This window comes from Drosophila grimshawi, unplaced genomic scaffold, assembly GCF_018153295.1.
Source record: "Drosophila grimshawi isolate 15287-2541.00 unplaced genomic scaffold, ASM1815329v1 contig_311, whole genome shotgun sequence".
NCBI classification, from domain to species: Eukaryota; Metazoa; Arthropoda; class Insecta; order Diptera; family Drosophilidae; genus Drosophila; species Drosophila grimshawi.
Window position 1 is genome coordinate 4,648,802 of NW_025063098.1, and position 18,852 is coordinate 4,667,653.

Consider the following 18,852-nt stretch of genomic DNA (forward strand, 5'->3'; position numbering starts at 1 on the left):
TGTGGCTGTTGGCAAACATATAATAATAAACACAAGTAGATAATAAACCAATCCCTTTAAGCTGTCATAAAATATCAATCAATAGCTTTATCAAACTTTAGTTCTAGCCCGCAAAATGCCGCCTCATCGATGATGCGTTGATCAAATAATTGTACTAAAGATAAATTTATCCCAAAGCAGTTTTCGTTTATCCAAACCAAGTGTTTGGCCATTGGGGGTATTCTCACGCTTATCATTTTCATGCATTTGTAAAAGGTAACGCGCACAATTCGCTTATGGCAAATGCATGTTTGAAATTGTATTTTATCGGCTGCCAGATGCTTGGCAACAAATATGGCCCGTAAATATACACAATAACCGGAAAGCAATTGCTTCACGCCATTCGAGCCGCTGAAATATTAGCCTCGTTTGCCCGCCGGCCCAGCCAGACGGCATCCACTGACTGCAGGACCAGTTGTTATTCATTCGGCATTCCCTGCATCCAACTCTGCCCCTGACAATCTCTTCGCCAAGTTAAGGTGGAGAGGCAACGCACACCAACGATTTTTTTTCTTTTTCTTATTATTTTTTTTCTTTTATATATATATATATATTTTACACTGATTGAATATGGCCAAACATCTGGTAGGGCCGCAAGCGCTCTAAAAAGAGGTATTGAGCATTTTGTGCACGAATTGCCAAAATAAATATTTAAATTTTTTAAGAGTAACTCATTCAAATTTATGTTTGCTCGCACTTTGTAAAGCCGGCTTAAATTTAAGCAGGTAATTGAGAAGGGAACGGTCGGATCAGTGCTGATTGGCAAAACTTATGTAATGCAAATATTTATTTAACGATATTTGACAAGAGCATAAGGAAATGAAATGCAGGTATTACAGAAACCGAAAATGGATGTAGCGAGAAAAATTGATGTAGCTATACATTAAAGTTGTTCACCGCTCTCTTAAGGCCAATATTAAGTGGAGTAAATTGAGCTATTTATAAATATTGCACTGGATCCTGTGTTAATCCTCCTTGAGCTCTATATATGAAAGCCATTTAATTTAATATTTAATTTAATTTTATATTAAAATTGTACGTACGTATATGAGATGTTCTCAGAAGTAGTATATATAGAAATGAATGCAACAAATTGAATTGAGGTAGGCCTATGAGGAACCCTTAATTTACTCGTAGCAATAATAAACTAGACTTCCAAATAGACAACCATCCTATCAACGAAAACGCGTTACGCACTCATTATATTTAATAATTGCTTTAGCACTTTCCATTACATTTGGCAACTAAGCACAATTTGGCGCAACGTATACCCGTATAAATCATTTGGTGTTTGGGCTAAATGAGACTTCAAAGCAATCGACTCATCAACAAATGAAGGCGGGCCTCAATCAGGACGACTGCCTCAATCAGTCATGGATATATATTGACGTCTCGCCCACAACACATAATTGAGCAAACGCTCAACCCAAGCACACAAGGCAAATACGTTAACACATCTTCCATCGTTTTTCTTTTTTTCTTTTATTTTTTTTTCTGTGTTTTTGGTATAAGGGTGGGTTGCTTGTTGAGTGCTTGTGGTCAAATATTCTTTTTTTTTCTTTTTTTTGGCTTTTTGGTCAGTAATAAACTTTTTGCAGGCGTCTGACTGCGGCTCACAACGAGGCTCACAATGCACGCTCAGCCCAATTCTCCGTCGCATCCTGTATGTCCGCCTCCAATTAGAGATGTGCTGATTTGGCGCACTTAGCTAACGGCACGCCTCATGCAACCCCCCATCCCTCACTGTAATCTCTCGACTCCCCACTCGTCATCGAGTTTCCCCTCTCCCCTTTCGGGTGGTGTTAGGCTGATTCGGTTTAGTTCGATTTGGACTGCCTGTTGTTGAAAAGCCATTAAGATCATGCTCCATTAATTGGGTACTAATGAAAATGCGAGGGCAGACCAGTCCAGCCCGGTCCATATATACTTGTTATTGGGCGTGGCGGGGGCGGGTTTGAGTGTCAAAATTGTGCATGTACCAGATAGTTTTTGGCTACAGCGGACAACCCCGATGCCGACAGCAATGCTGGGCCAACAAATTAAGTTACACTTGCAAAATGCCAAACGAATCGTGGTCAGCGAATAAAAACCCAAAAAAAAAAAAAACAAAAACACACAGCAGAGTGTCTAAAACAGAGCTCCGAGTGCAAAAATAGGCAAGTGGTGCAAATGGTAAATGGGTGTAGGCAATTCGCCAGAAAATTCTGGACTACAAAGAGAATAAAATATGCATGGGTATGTTTGGGGGCTTGATGGGACTTTGTCACGAGAAGCTCCACAAAAAAATCGGAAAAAATCGGCAATACCCCTGGCAATTGGATGGGAACGTAATTGTAATTAGCGTTGAAACGAATCAGTCGCACAAAGAATCGAATGGTTGATGTTGTCGTAGTCGTTGTGGGTGTGAAATTGGCACACAGTGCTTAAATTGTTCTAAGTGGGTTAACACAACAGATAAAGAGCATACGAAATGAGTTAGGATTGCAGAAACCGATAGCATCTTGTGCTGCATAGCAAATAAATTATACATATACTTAAATAATTTATTTCTCTGTCCTTAGATCTTTGTTCAGAAATCTTAAAAAGTTGTTTCAAGTGTATCCCTTGAAAGCATCACTGGATAACTTTTTGACAAGCTCTTAAGTAAGTGTTAAGCAAAATATGCCCAAGTACTTAAAGCATTAAAGTCGTTTACTTGCAGATAGAAAATCTTAATTACCATATATCATATCATCTGTCATATTTAAGTTTGCATAATCATTGCCATACATATTTTCATATTTTGTTTCTCTTTAAATACCCATAATCTTCATTTCCAAATCTGTTTTGTTTCGGTTTTTGATTCATGAAGCGGGGAACAAAAGCAACTGGGCAAAATGCACAAAACGTTTGCCAGCTAAGGGGATTAAAATGAAGTTGGTTCTTGCACTTAACCAAACCGCAATAAATCAAAACACCTGCCAGGGTGCTTATAAGCCATGGCAATACAAAACAATGGGGGACGCAAGTGCTGCAACAGAAACAAAAGCGAAATCAAAACTTTTGAGGCAGGCGGTATCTAGAGAAAAGGCAAAGTAAGAAACAAGCTAAGGCAAAAACAGCCACAGTTGCAAAAACAACGTGGCTTACAACAATTACAACAGGTGCTCAACACACATGCACGCACACACACTCACACATACATCCAAGAGTAAACATTTGATGTTGCCTACTTTAAAGAGCCGCATTCTCATGTACCACACGACGTATGCGTGTTGCATGTTGCCTACTTTTGCTGTAAGCTAGCATTTGTTCAACTGAATTTTGGACTAGCAAAACAAACAAAAATAAATAAAAAACAAAAGGCATAAGAAATAAAGCAAAAGAAAACAACAACAAAAATTAACAAAATACAAAATAAAACAGAGAACAGAAAAAACCCCGCGTCAAAAGTGAAAAACTTTAAAGCTGTAAAGTTTTGTGGCGAAAACTTGGCTCACACCTTTTGTGGCAGCAATGCTCCTCTCTGCGAAATGCAGTTAAAAACTTGCAGCCGCAATTCAATTAAAACTTCTATGTAATACACACATACTTACACAAGCACACACACACGCACACACACACACACTCATGTGCAGCTGCATCTTTAACAACATTACGATGAAATGCCAAGTCTCTGGCTGCTTTTGGCCTCAGCTGTCGCCATGTAAACAAAACAGTGCCAAGAGCTGGCTAAAAGAGCAACCCATACAGCCGGCACCTTGTGCACCCACTCTCCAAGTTCTCTCTCCAAGACTGGCTTTATCCGCGCAGTCGCATTGCAATCCACTTGACGCACTATATAAGCAGCTGCCCCAAGCATTTGGCAATTAGTTGACTTGCGTCTCGCGTTCACTGAATGCCGCCAAAAGATAAAAAGAAAACTTGACTAAGATCAAAAGTTGGCACTTTTAAATTGTGTTGGACAACTTGTAGATGGTTATTGCGTAAAGTGTACAGTTCTTGTGGCCATGACAACAATTCGACTCATCGGCAAAATCAAGACAAAAATATCTAGCCTATCAAAAGTTTGAAATTCAAATTTCAATTTGAAGTTTTAATTAAATTTGCAACAAATTGTGGCGCGAACCGGATCTGCTTTGCAGCATGTTACGAAATACAATCAAATAAACTATAATTAGCTTTTGATTGTGGTTGTGTGCAATTTAATTAGCTGGGCAAAAAAGAAAAAAAAAAAACGTTGACGAAACAAAGCAAAAAGCGCTCAATAAACGACAAAGCCATAAACTAATCCTCATTGTGGGCTACCAACTGTTGATAATTGCTTAATTAAAAATAAATATTATCCTTTCTGATCACATCCGCATTATAATTAACTTTGTAATTACTACATTTTATTTGTCTTATCTCTTATTATTTAAAAGTGCGGACCATTTTAATTTGCCTATCATATTTTTCATTAGCATTTAACAAAATTTCATTTTTCTGGTCAATTAAATTCGGTCATACAATAAATGTGTGTTAAAAACTAATTAAAATTTTTGTTTGGGTAAATTAAAATAAATGCCCGAACATTTTAATTGCATAAATTATACAAAATGGCAAACTATAAATTATTCTAACATAAATCGCATACGTTGCAAAGGACAAACAAATTATTTAATTAAAACTTTCAGATTAAAAGCAAGCAAACTTTGTGGAAAAAAATATTGCTGTGTGAACCAAGTAAAATCGCTCAGATACAGTTCTAGGTGAGTGTGTGTTTCTTCAAGTGTGAAATTCAAGCAATGAGCAGCTTAAGAGACAACAGGAATAAAATTGCAAATCTCCTGCCACAATAAACAACACCATAATTCAGTGTGTGTATTTTATCTGTGCGTTCTCGGTGTACACTGCAGACAGTTGCAAATGTTATTTATACGCAATTCCAACATACGACTTAGTAACTAAAAGCCAGAAATTTATTATGATGGATACTTAATAAAAACGTGGCAAGGTCAGCTAAAATAACAAGCACACTGTGAGTATCAATATAAGGTAACATCTTCAAACGCTTATACACACTTATGCCAAAAGAAACATTTTACAAATATTTAAATGATACATTGATTTTATTTTTATATTTTTTAAAACTATAATCCAAAATTCATTTAATGTCTTTTTTGTGTACACAGACTTTCCCATGGGTATTGCAAAAGATTTTGTTTATTTAGATGAGCATCATAGCAAGTTTTAATTGAAAATTCCTGTCGACTTGAGTTGAGTTTAGTTTTCTTTTTCAACAGCAGCATAAAAATAATAAATATACCAGGAATGCGAAAAGTAAATAACCAAACTAATATATGACTCTGTGTGGCATTTGGTCCCTCAAAGCCTGCTTGATTGACTTAAGCGCTTGTACAGGAAAAAGTTGCAAGGAACACATGTACCGCATTGTGCATAATTGAATATGGAGCAGCAGAAATCTCGTATTTAGCAGATGCTTTGTAAAATTTTTCAGTCTTTATTTTATTTTAGACATAAAGATTGCATGGCTAATGGTATTGAAGAAAAAACAGACAAACTCTGCTAATGTGATACACAATAAAAGCAGACAGAGTCAGTATGAACAGATAAGAATAGCAAAGGTAGCCAGTTAATGTGCACCCCTTTTGTAATGTGAAAAGTTTAGCACTGATATCTGCAAAATATTTCACGATTCTTCTATGTGAAACGCAATAAAAATAATGTATACATAATGTTGAATAAAAGCATTTCGAGTGTGTCTGTGTGTGTGTGTGTGTGCGTGCCCTCATAGCGCCCGCATCTGTGTGGTATTCTGATCTATGGTAATTTGCAAGTTAAATGTCCTAAGCGATAATGTTCATAATTTACGAGCACCAACAATACAGGAGCGGAGTGCCCACCAAGCGGGCAGTTTGAGCAACAGTTTTTAACAATCGATAAAGTGTTTTTCCTAAAAGTGTTTAACATTAATATTTTAGTTTAGTCAACAAAAAAAATCAATTCAAAATACATAAATTTTTTTTTTATTTTAGGTTTAAAAATCACGATTTTAGGGGGTAATTTAGTTAACCAATTGTTCAACACTTACTTAACTTTTTTGAACGCTCCTGAGCCATAAGCGAATAAGGCCCCAAGCATAAAAGGGGGGGTTGGGGGGGGGGGTGGAGGGGCAGACAACAAGAGCGGGAACCATGGTTATAGCTCTTATACCATTAAGTGGCATTATAATTATCATCTGCACAGCGTAGAGGAGCAGCACTAAGTGCAGAGAGCAAAAGGAGCAGTTTCCAGTTAAGCGGGCACCTCTACCTATAAAGTTCGCAATTTGATGTGCTCATTAAACCATGATGGAGGCCACTTAAATCGCACGGGTTAACAGTTAACAGTTAACATTTATGCCGTTGCTGCTTGCCTCTCCTTATCAGCCAGCAAATTCAGTAGGTATTTGGGGATGGAGCCTAATCAGAGCTCGCCCAAAATTAAGACCCCAGTCCAATTAGTAAATAAGCCGCTTGGATTGTAATTAATTGGCCTGACGAGACAGAGGAATAAAAATAATAATAACCCTGTAACAAAAACGGGTCCTCAATGGGCATAATGCCTTTTATAGAAATGTGTAGCAAACTGCATTGGTATTTGGGATCAGCTCTGCATGCTGATATGATTTGTCGATGTTAATTTATTTGTCAGATTGAATTCGATTCCTCTGACTACAATTAATGTTGAAATAATCTCAACATTTCTAAGGGATATCTATTAGTCGAGTACACTTAAGCATTCCTCACTTAATTGTTTACTTCTTGGGTATATCAATAATACTCGCACACAGCAGGTGTTTATTTTATAAACTCGATGCGGTATTTGCCGCATGAATCCAATTTCTCTTCTAACCATGTTGATATTGTCTGAGATTAGGATTTTAAAATTAATTGTGCGCATAAATTTGCTGAAATGCGCTCCGGGCACAGGGCCACATTCAACATCCTTTCAGTTTCCGGTGGCAGGGCTTTTAGTTAATGGAGCACACAACCTTTTGGCATTTTGTTTTTGTTGCTGTTGTTGCTGTTGTTTGCTGATGGGCTATAAATTTACTTTCGTCTCAAATGACTTTGCATAATACAGAAGCTGAAAATTGAAATATATTCGACTTCTCCGACTATTCATTTCATGCTCTCTTATTTGTTTAGTTATTAAGTGGATTTACGCAAAATCATTATTGTTGAATTTGGCGTTCAGAGAAATTAATTTATTTGCCAGATAAACGCTGGCATTAGTGAGAAGTGTGAGTTCTTCTGCGCATTTTAAATACTCGTAATATTTCAAATCTGTGCTTAAGTGAGCCGTAAGAACTTATTTTTATTGTATTAGTGAGATAAATAGGAAAAGTAAATAACAAGAAAACTGCCTTCTGCGAACCTTTCAAGCCCATTAGTTTTTTAAATTTTCAGAAAATTAGATAAGTTGCCTAACTTTTAAAAGGTTTGAGCTTTCTGCAAATAATGCCTAAAATTATTTATTTAACTGAAAGTCCGTAAATTGGTCATAAATAAATGAAAACCTTTCGCACACACCAAAGTTTTTGTAATAACAATCACAAGAGTAACAGAAAACAAATCATAGCAGGAAAATCAATACATTTTTTTCAATAAATCTACGCTTAGAGCACTTGTTATTTAAAGCGAGAATAAAATAAAAAGGAAAACGCTCTTTAGTGATTATATTATCATTGTCAATGCCAAGACAGATGCGCAAAGCTGTTGCTGCTGTCTAAGTGAATAAAAAGTAGGAGAGGCACGAGATATAAATCAATAAAATCGGAATTTAATATAGCCACAATGCGTGGCTCAACAAAAAAACAGACGAAGACAGCCGAGAAAACCTAAATGCAGCATGACAAAGTTGAAATACTCTTACGGACATTTTAAAGAAGTTTTTGTGCAGTTGTTGCCATAGTATTGCAGATTTTCATTGTTATCGCATTTTATTGAGGTAGTACAATATGCGAACAAAGCTTTAAATCTAAAAACTAACAAAACTGGTCTACAAGTTTTGAAACTGCATTCCAAATGGCAAAGCAAGAATACCCTGTGAAAGGGTATTTGAGTTGAGCAAAACAGGCGAACGAAATGTTATTCAGGAATTTTTGCGTTCATTGATAAAGTTCTTCAGCGAATAAGGGAATCATCCAACGCATCCAACGAGCAGCTCCTTTCGAGACCCCTTGACAGTGCTTCAATTGTGATGGGTGCAAAATAATTTACATATTATGCCAGAAGAAATAAAAAAAAAAGCTGGACGAGAGCGTGGCGAATGGAAACGGGAACGGCAACGGGAACCATGCTATTGGAAGGCGGTCGTCGCTGTTGTTGCCTGACAACGGATACGGACACCTATCAAACTACTGTGATGTGCTTTTTATATCATTTTGTGTGGCATGTGGCATGTGTATGCGACACTAAAGTGGAGCTCTAATGTCTGTCTGTGTTTTTTTCGTTTTTTTTTTGGATTCTCCTTCCCTGAGCTCGGAAAATCTGTGTAGCATATGCGAGGGCAATTGGATATTTTATAGCTATTTTTATTGTGGTTTAAGTACGTAGAGAAAACGCAAAAAGCATTACTTATGCACAGGACACGAATATCAGTTGCCGTAATCCGCATAATGGTGAGGCAGATTACGGCTCAACGAATGTCTGGCTGTTTGAGGTGACACTATAAAATTCATTTTAAAACATTTCGGCCTTAATCATTCGTGCTGATAAAAGACGACACTTGTCCCCGAGGATAATTGCGTATGCGTGTGGAACGCACAAGGACCTCAGACCCCCAACAAAATGTCGAGCGCAAAGCGACTCGTCCAAGGGGCATTTAAGGCATAATTTGTGCACAAAATATATATTTGCTGGCTTATGCAGAAAATTTGCCTCCCAGACAGAAATACGGACAGACAGGCAAGGGACACTGTGAGACAGACGGAGAGAGATGTAAGACCCAGCCGGTGGCCAAGTTCCGAGCCCAAATCTCCCTGCGCCACTTGTAGAACTTTACGAAAAACGTGCGGCGCTTTTCAACTCTGGCCAGGCGTGCGAGCGGGTGGCTATCTGTTTTACGAGTCCTTTGAGAGTCGTACTTGTTAAATTTTCGACCCATCGCTCCCTCACATCGTTGCTCCGTGGTGGGGGCCGGGGGTTGAGTTGGTGCCTGGGGAGTCGCTCGAAACATGCTAGAGATTTGCGTTTGGCAACTGGCTTTTGATATTCAATCATGTCGAGCATTGCTAACAAAACGACCAACTTACGCAATCACACACACCCACACACACCCACACACAGCCACACACCATAACACACGTTAGGACACTTTTAGCCGGCCTTCAATTTATTTGTAATAATGGTCTCTCATTTTTTAATGTTGCCTTTTTTGGCCAGCGAGTTTGTTGTCTGCTTTGCCTCTTATTAATCAATCGCATACGAAATGTTTTTTATTTCCGTTTTATTTTATTTTTATAGGTTTCACTTCGTTGAAAAACTGAAATAGTCGATGTTTTTTTACGGGTCAACGACTGGTCCCACATCAAATTGATTGAGGCAAAAATGTCCTGGGAAACGAAAACTTTTTATCATATATTTAATTTGAAAAAGAAATAAAAATTACATTTGATTGAAAAATATAAAAATAATTTTTTTGACAAACTGTACAAATGTGACAAATGCTAAAAGTGAACAAAGAAATGACGCCAAAGAAATATAAAAATGACCAAATTCTCTATTGTATTATTTTTAAATCTGATGCGTCCACAAATAGTTTGGTGCATTTCATAAAATAACGTTTGCCATAACAACGCTTTCAACGGATAATTTTTGATTTACGAAAGCTTCCTTCTGTTTGAAATTGGAATCTAACTGATTAGTAAATATTCAAGATGTAATTGGAAATTGCATCGCTTAAGCTCTTAACTAGATTATTTTGAACTCAACTGATTCTAAGAGATTGTGACAAGAGAAAACTTTTGTCCATATGCAAAAAAGTTTAATACATAAGACAAAAAAAAATTAAATGAAAAAGTGCTGCAAATACAAAAGGCAATGAAAAACCAAAAAACAATAACAATTACACTGATTGCTGCCCTCGGAGACTATGCTGAAAGTTGAAAGTGACCTGACGAATGGTCACGAAATGGAAATGGAAAATGCCAACGGAATGGTATGGAGAACCCGTACCCTCTACGAATATACGGGCAATCCATTGACAATAACTCGGTCGCTTCTACGGTAGACTGCTGTCTATATTGTTTTTGTTTTTTGTTGCCTTCTCTTTTTCTGCACCAGGCAATGCTATAAAACAATTGAGAGCTCAATTTTGCACGGCCGGTTGGTTTTATTTTACATAACTCCTTCTGTTGGCGAAAAAAAGGATGCGCCTGCAGCGCAGGATATGCACATACCAAATAATTTCAGTGCCAGTCGTAACTTTGTTAGCCCTGCACACACACACACAAACACACACACACGCACAATGCCAGGAGGCAGGATCCAACATTTATCTGGCAAAATGTTTTGCTCTTCCATTACTCGCATTGTTTCAGGAGCAGACAGCAGGCAGCGGGCATCAGGCTTCAGGATATGCTGGCCGGATAAGGAAGGCAGGGGTTCAGCGCTTATGTGCGTAAAAATTCTATTTGATTATTGCACGTTTATGTTGGCAAAGATGGACCAGCAAACTGGACAGAGCAGTCGGCATCCTGCAATCTTATGGCTAGGACAATGCATTTCATTCCCTTTGCTGTTAGCCCAGTTTAGTTCAACGAAATAGCTTAAATGTTTAATCGAGATATTTATTTCCTGCAGCAGGATATGAAAGCGAATGCATTGACTTTGATGGCCAATACACAAAGCTATACCCAGATAAACAGAGAGAGAGAGAGAGAAAGCGAGGGGGACGATACCGTATCAGTTTGAACGTTGTGCAGAGCAAATATCTTAAATGAACTGCACCAAAGGATTGCGTTTAATTATTTCTCTGGTCATTTTAAGGGGAGTGGAGCCAGGGCAGGCCTTAGCTACACGAAGTTAAGGCACACACACTATGTATCCTCAATTTTAATGGCTGCAATAAATTGCATACTGAAACATTACACATGAGCCAACACTGCAGGAGCATGGGTTAAGAGTTGGATGTGACCCCAAAAGGGGAAGCGTGCTTAACGTAAATGGGCCAGTTGCATAGACAATATGCTAATAAATAGCTGCGTTCTGCTAGAGCAAATTGTTTCATACAGAAGTAGAGGGTAATCAAGAGAGATGGGTTAACTTTTTCAGATATTTTTATCTTGGTAACCGCACCTTGGAGATTCATTAGCAAATGCTTGCGATATTTATATACTTAAAATTGTCTCGCTAATCCTTGCAGTTCTCTGACTGTAGTTCTGTCACTTCTTGTTTTGTTTCTCTTCTCGCTTAGATTCTCCATTGCTTAGTTTGGCTTCTCACTTTGAGCTAATGTTTACTTTACTGAAATTCTCGCTAAACTTTGTATTTTTTTCAACATTTCTCATTGTAATTCACTAACCTTATCACATTGCTTCATTCTTCACGCTTTGCTTTTCACTTCTCATCTAACTGCTGTTCTTTTTCCTTTTGCTTCCCACACTATTTCTTTTCTTTTCTCTTTTATATTAACATTATACTGCACTGCTTATCGGACGAACTGTCATCTCTTCTCAGACTGTACACAACTTCGCTTCATCATAATCATAAATTTTGGTTTACCTAAGCATAACATTCAATTTATTTTAATGATTCTTTCCATTCTCCCATCTATCATTCTTTTCGTTTATCTTTTATTATAACTCTGTGTGCGTTCTATCGTTGCAGCACAGAAATGAATGTCAACGCGATTTAAGTGCGCTCAGCACTTGGTGGGGGTCCATAAAGGAATCTGGACCGGAACGTGACTTTTGGCGAATGTAACTTTAAGCCACAGTGCGATAAAAAAAAAAACTGCAATGCCAACCTGAGCGAATTTCGCTGGTGCAATCAAATAGATAATATATATATATATATATATATATATATATATATATATATATGTTAATACATCAATATACAGTTAGGGCAGAGCCAATGGAGTCCACTTCAGCTGCATCAGGAATGAGCGCAGCCAAGCGACATAATCGCCACTCCCCCACACATTCCCCCGCCATTTGGATGCTGCTGCTGCCGCTGCTCGCGGCAGCTGCGACAACGGCAGCGCCGACTGCGACGCCAACATCGACGTTAGCGTCGACCGCAGATCGGCGTCGCTGTGCACACAAAGGCATCGCGGAGCTGATTCGCACCAGCCCCGTTATTGTTAAGGCTCTCGCCGCTCGCATTTTCACCGATGCGGACCTGAGCGAGCAGGCAGCTGGGGCGTCCGTCTCCGTGTCGCATGCTGCCGCAATTTTAATAACATTAACACCGGAAACGATATACAAAGGTGCTTCGCTGCTCAAAATGGCTAACGGCGCCGTTGCCCGCGATGGCGATAGCGATGGCACGTTGGCTGCTGACGGAATTTCCGGCAGCGGAGTGCGACGCGGCTTTGGCAGCGTCAGCGGCTCTAGCGCTTGGAGTGGCAGCGGTGCTGCCTATCAATATGAGGGGTAAGTGCCACTCAGTTGTTCAAACAACATTTTACACATGTTTGATTTAAACAAAAAAGAAAAAAAAGACGAATGAAATGGAAAAATTATACACTATTTTTTTTAAAGCGAATTTCTTTAAATTCATTTTTTAGAGTTTAGGAAAAGAGATGCATGATTTCAATCTAAAAATAAGTAAAGATGTAGAAGTTGTCAGGCATTGCTTTTATTTAAAAAACAATATGAGTGGTAACTGCCACTCAGTTATTCAAACCACATTTTACACATGTTTGAATTAAACAAAAAAGAAAAAAGGAAATGTGATACACTAAGTGTAACTTTAAAGGAAAAGAATGCTTTTGATTACACAAGAAGTAAAGATGTATAAGCATTGCTATTATTTTAAATTCAATATGAGAGATGAGTGCCAGTTATTCAAACCACATTTTACATATGCTCGAATTAAACTACAAATCAAGCTGAGGGGTAAGTGCCACTCAAACAAAATTTTACACATGCTTGAATTAAAAAAAGAAAAAAAGATGAAAGAAATGATACTCTATTGATAATGATAATTTCTTTAAATTAAATACTGAGAGATTCGGAGAAGCGAAGAAGGCTTTTGATTTAATAAGAAGTAAATCTGTATAAGATATCAGGCATTGTTGTTGTTTAAAAATCTATATCAGGGGCGAGTGGCACTCAGTTATTCAAACCATATTTTACACATGTTTGAATTAAACAAAAAAGAAAGAAAGAAAAATGATACACTCTTTGTAGCACAAATGGCTTTAAATTAATTTTGTAGTCTTCAGGTGCCTTCTTCTCTGCGCTTTTGCAATACAAAAGTTTCAAAATAAATAACGCATGCAGTTTGAAGAGGTGCACAATTAATTGGTTAGTTTGCTGGATATTTAACAGAGCCACAGAGCGTACCTTTGCTGAAAGTTTGGTATTTCATTTTGTGCTGACTCTTTATTGGCTAACTTTAACACACTAACTTTTTCCTCTTTTTCCCTCTCCCCGGTCTCTCTCTCTCTCTCGACTATAGACAACTGAATGCCACATTGCAGCCACTGCAATGCTTCGATGCTAATATGCTGAAAATGCTGCCCATGGAATTAATTGCTTTTGGCAAATTGCTGCCTGCCTCAGCGGTAACTGGCACGGGCTACCCCGCCACCTCGGATGCCGGTGTGGCCTCGAGGCAGATGCAGCGACCATCACTGGGCTCAGCCTTGGGCGGTGGAGGTGCTGGTGACTTGCCCACTGACAAGGATGTGCTTCACATCAGCGTCAATGGCCTGCATCGATGGTCGCCGCAATTCGAGAATCATATCTGGAAGCATTTGGGTAAGTTGACCTTATTCAACCCATTCCATTTGCTATTGTTGGTGGAACCACATCCGCTAGTTAATCGCATTTCGCTTGTCGGTTGCATTGTTCAGCAAATCTCCTTTGCCGATGTTTGTTGAGTTTGCGAGCATCTATCCGGTTCGAGTTCAACCAATCAAACCAAATTGCACAGCTTTTCAACTTTAAAGTTTGCTAAATATGTTTTTCTACCTGAAAGTTGTAAATTGTTTGGCATATTTCTATTTCTCTAAAAGCATAAATTTTTTATATATTTTCATCTCAAATTCAAAAAGAAAAGTTATTTTATACACATTTTTTTTGTATACACAATTTGTAAGTTAGGTAAAAAAAACTTCTAAGTTTTCTTGCCTTAATAAACAGAAAGAGCTTAGGTAAATTATGTTGCAACTTTTGGAGACTTCATGTTGTAAGCTTTTTTTTTTTGATTTCATCCCTTTCAAATTTCTAATCAAATAATCCTTGATGAAGATTGATAACTGGCAGCCCATCGAAATTACTAAGCGAAATTGTCGTCATGCTTGTATGCATGCAGACATAGGATAAATTCCAAGAAAAAGTATACTATATACTATAAGCAGATATACTTCGACGATGTGACGCAGCAGGCGACTAGCTGCTGGTCCGTGTGTCCGATCATCCTGCCGTGCTGATATTACATTACAAGCACGAAGCGCTTTCAAACAGGCTGCACCACTTGTGGGAAGCAACACTTGACTTTTGTGTCAAGAGACAGATAGCATACCCAACACACGCCAACAAACACCACAACAACAACAACAACAACACACACACACATACTACAGAATGGTGGCAACAATTCAAGAGTTCCTTGCGGTAGAAGGCATAGAGGAACATGAAAAACAAACACATGTGACTCACATGTTGAGAAAGATATATAGAAGAATACATATGTACATGAAGATAAACATAGTTATATCATAGTAACAAAATATATATAAAACATACAGTCATGCACACATATATACATATTCAATCTGTTTGTATACAAAAATTGTTGCTAACAGCACGAAAGCAAACCATATTTCCAAATCATCGTTTCAGTAAATTAGTAGAATAATAAAATAAAAAATGTATATATAAATATTTTAAAATGTGATATTCCAATTATTGCTTGAATTTCTATTTCCATTGCAATCGAAAACATTTAGTTTGCCATATCCTTCCTCTTTTTTTTTACAAACTGTGTCAGTCGTTAAAATCGAGTTTTGAATATATTTATATATAAATATTAGCTTGTGTTTACTTTAAACATTTATAGAAATATAGAAACTTTTACAGATATTTTTATTTAATTTTCTTATTTATTTATACTTACACAAAGGCCAACAACTAATATGTTTTATAGGCTTCAATCAATCATTCCACTTTTATAAATTCAATATATACTATAAAGTTGAAAATAAGAGCACATTGTCATTGATTATAAGGGTATGATGTATTTTGATAGTTATTAAGTAGTGAATCAATTTTCGAGAGATAAGCAATTTATCAATTATAGGCTGGGACGATTGGAGCGATTTTACGCTGTGCAGCGTCACCTGCGGCAAAGGTGTGCAACAGCGTTTCCGGCGCTGTCTGCTGGACAATCCTCTCGTAGACATAAACATGAATATGAATCTGAATTTGGACGACGACGATGAGGTCGATGACGACGGGGAGGAGGAGGAGGAAGAGGAGGAGCAGCAGCAGCAGCAGCAGCAGCAGCACGATGAACAGGACCAGATACAGGAGGTGGAGGATTCTGAAGTGGTTGCTGACGAGGCAAATAATGATGTCAGTGCTGCTGCAGCTGCAACTGGAACAACAGCAGCCGCATTCAATGCTGATAATAATGAAGTGCTCAGCCATGACGACGCTGCCAACGAGGTTGAGGACGATAGCGAGGATGCCCTGTTGATGATGCAGCCAGCAGTTGGTGACTTCCAGCAGCCGATGACCAAACTGCTGCATAAATTCACACAGACAACAACAGAAGCAGCAGCAGCAGCAGCAAAATTCTCGTTGACTCCAACGACAGATGCGCCAGTTGGACTAACAAGTGACGGTAATGAAGCAGGGGCAGGCGGCACAGGTGTCCGCTTTGTGCCAGCGGCAGGAGTTGCACGTAATGACGGTCGCCGGACACGCGCACATAATCAGCACAAGAAACGTAAGGCTGCCAAGAGTCTGGCGTTCTCCACTCTGCTGTGTGAGGGCTACAACATCGAGCAGCGCAACTGCAACAGTTTTGAGTGCAGCGGTAAGTGCAATGTTGCAGCATGCAACATTTGTAGTTACTGTCAATGTACAACTGCGGGCCATGTCCTTTACAGTTTTGCGTTCGTTGCCCCCATTTACAGATGATATCAGCGATTTGCTCAAGTTCTATAAAAAGCTGCCGATGCCGGCCAACGAGGAGCTGCCAATTGCGGCCAGCAATGACAGTCTGCCAATGGGTTTATTGCCTGCTGAGTTGGCAGATCTGACAACGGCAGGTTCTGTGGGTGTGGTCGCCTCGTCAACGCCCTCAAATATGGGCTACGTTCGCAGCTGGAGGAATATGCTTAACTTCACTCTGATGATCACACTGAGAGCCAAGGTAAGGCAAAAATATTCAACAAAAACTGTTGGCACATAAATAAAACAAATAAAACATTTTACTAAACTATTTGTTATAACGACTTCAAATCAGTATCTCTGCTTACGGCAAATACTATTGATTATATTAAATGTATATTATAAAACTTCTTAAAGGTGAATGATTATTTAATCGTATTTTATATAATAATAATATGTATTTTATTTTTAATTGAAATTAAAATTAAAATTACAATTTTTCAAAAAGTTTTAAAGCATTTCAGTAAATTTGTCTTATGTCATTACCAATCATAACCCAAAAATCCTACATGTATTGAAAAGTAGAAATTTTTAGATGTCAACATCCATAAGTTATTAATTATTAAAAAGGCTTCACCGTTTGTAATATCGTTTCGATACGCTGTCATTTCATTTACCGGATGATTGTCAAACGTTGGCGTGGATGACAGTTACAATCTCCTACATGTCAGCATGCAGTCTCATTATGGTTTCACTTTTTCAGAATGATACGAAAAATGCGTCAACAATTTTCTCCATACGCAATATGACACACAATCTGTATCTGGAGGCTTGCCAGGATGGACTGCGTTTGTATCTGGAACGCGACAACACAACGGAAATGTTGCCGGTGAAATTCAATTTATATGATTATCGTTGGCATCAAGTGGCCATTAGGTAAGTGTGACTGGGTGGGGGGAGCTGTTACCGCTGCAACTGTTGTGGCTGTTTTTGTTGTGCTAGATTGCCTGCTTTGTGTGTATTTAGAAGTGTGTGTGTGTGTGTGTGTGTGTGTGTGTGTGTGTGAGTGTGTGTGTGTGTATGTGTGTGTGTGTCTGGGTGTGTGTGTGTGCGTAGGTGGATGTGTGAGTTTGTTTGTGGCTTGATAGCCATCGTCCTCTTTGACACTTTCATTTTATTTGCATTTTCAATTTATTAGCATATATGGAGACTCGAGGATCCCACACCCCCCGGGTGTTGTATTGCCAAAAAACACCCCACACACCCCCACACCCACACCCACTCGCGCCCACACACACACTCGCACATGCACTCATCCATATGAGTATCGAGTGCCGCCTTTTTTCAGCGTGTGTCTGAGTATGTAAGGGGGTGGGGCTGGGATGGTGTAGGGCGTTTATTTGCAATACAAAACCAGCCGGCAACCAAATTGACACTTGGTTAAAGTGGGCGCCATTTGTCATCGGCCGTTGGCACATTTATCTATGCCACTGTATATAATACTCGTGTGTATTTTAATTATTTGCTCTTCGTGTTGCCACATTTTGTTCATTGGTTGTTGTTGTTGTTAATTTTTTTCTGTGGTTGTTGTTTTCCCATGCTCACAGCATACAAAATGGCGATTTCATATCGATTTACGTCGATTGCTTGTGGACAAACAGTTTTGTTGTCTCGAAGCGACTGTTTACGCTGCCCCTGGATGCGGATGTGGAAATTGGACGTGGCTTTAATGTGAGTATTGGGACAAATTCCAAAGTAATTGACCACACTGACGACAATAAATTATATAAAGTTTGTCGAAGGTCAACATTAACATCGAAAGCTTAACACTTATTGAGCTATTTAAAACTAGTCTTTAATTGAGTTTCATATAATATATTTATATTATGACACTTGTATTTTAACATGGTTTTAATATATTTATATTATAGCATTTATATTTTAACATGGTTTTAATATATTTATATTATAAAATTTGTATTTTAAAATGGTTTTATAAAATTAATTTTCCGATTCCGAAGTTTATCTGTTGTACCGCCCACAGCGCTCCGAAAAGCGATGTGTTGTAATTCACAAGCAATTTCACAAATGCAGCCGCATCGACACGATGAGTGCTGTGGGCGGATCATAAATAGTGCAAACAATTTAATGCGACAATTGCGAATGCAACGAGGCGTATGCGTTATTCATTTTCAATTCTGTATGCAGCCGATAACGCATACCCGCAGCGCTGCTGGTGCACAATAATACTTAATATGTAGATAATTGCCGTATAACTTTCATCCTAGCATGTTGCCCATAAATATTCACAGGGGGAACTGCAGCAATTGCTGGTCTTGCCGGAGCACCAGGAGCGGCTGCAGTGCAGCAACAAAAGGACATCTATTAACGAGGTGAAGCGCTACATAATCGACACATTCATCGAGGACTATGGCAGCAATTGAGGCGTTGCATTTAAATACACATGACAAACAAATCAAATGCAATTCCAAATA

The 18,852-nt window shown here is 38.5% G+C and overlaps 1 protein-coding gene and 1 long non-coding RNA gene across 4 annotated transcripts; both read left to right on the plus strand.

Annotated features, from left to right (window-relative positions):
* The first annotated feature begins 3,913 nt into the window (after positions 1–3,913).
* On the plus strand, positions 3,914–12,058 carry LOC122322509. Of its 2 annotated transcripts, none has more exons than XR_006246661.1 (3): positions 3,914–4,004; positions 4,695–5,038; positions 11,895–12,058. It is a non-coding gene; the product is annotated as an uncharacterized LOC122322509 (long non-coding RNA). The 2 variants fall into 2 exon arrangements; XR_006246662.1 differs by having other exon boundaries at positions 3,961–3,996.
* Positions 12,059–12,121: 63 nt separating this feature from the next.
* Positions 12,122–18,852, plus strand: LOC6563006. Of its 2 annotated transcripts, none has more exons than XM_032737168.2 (7): positions 12,122–12,664; positions 13,695–13,996; positions 15,540–16,280; positions 16,354–16,619; positions 17,121–17,293; positions 17,965–18,088; positions 18,670–18,852. In XM_032737168.2, the coding sequence occupies exons 1-7, from the start codon at positions 12,144–12,146 to the stop codon at positions 18,799–18,801; spliced, it is 2,259 nt and encodes a 752-aa protein (XP_032593059.1). In that variant the 5' UTR covers positions 12,122–12,143; the 3' UTR covers positions 18,802–18,852. The 2 variants fall into 2 exon arrangements, with proteins under 2 accessions (XP_032593059.1, XP_001990381.1); XM_001990345.3 differs by having other exon boundaries at positions 12,123–12,664; positions 16,381–16,619.

Bases quoted from the DNA above. Each gene is read 5' to 3' on its own strand.
- LOC6563006 (XM_032737168.2), top strand. From the start codon at position 12,144: ATGGAGTCCACTTCAGCTGCATCAGGAATGAGCGCAGCCAAGCGACAT. The intron at 12,665-13,694 runs GTAAGTGCCACT...TCTCGACTATAG, and splicing joins GCTGCCTATCAATATGAGGG to ACAACTGAATGCCACATTGC. The intron at 13,997-15,539 runs GTAAGTTGACCT...TATCAATTATAG, and splicing joins TCATATCTGGAAGCATTTGG to GCTGGGACGATTGGAGCGAT.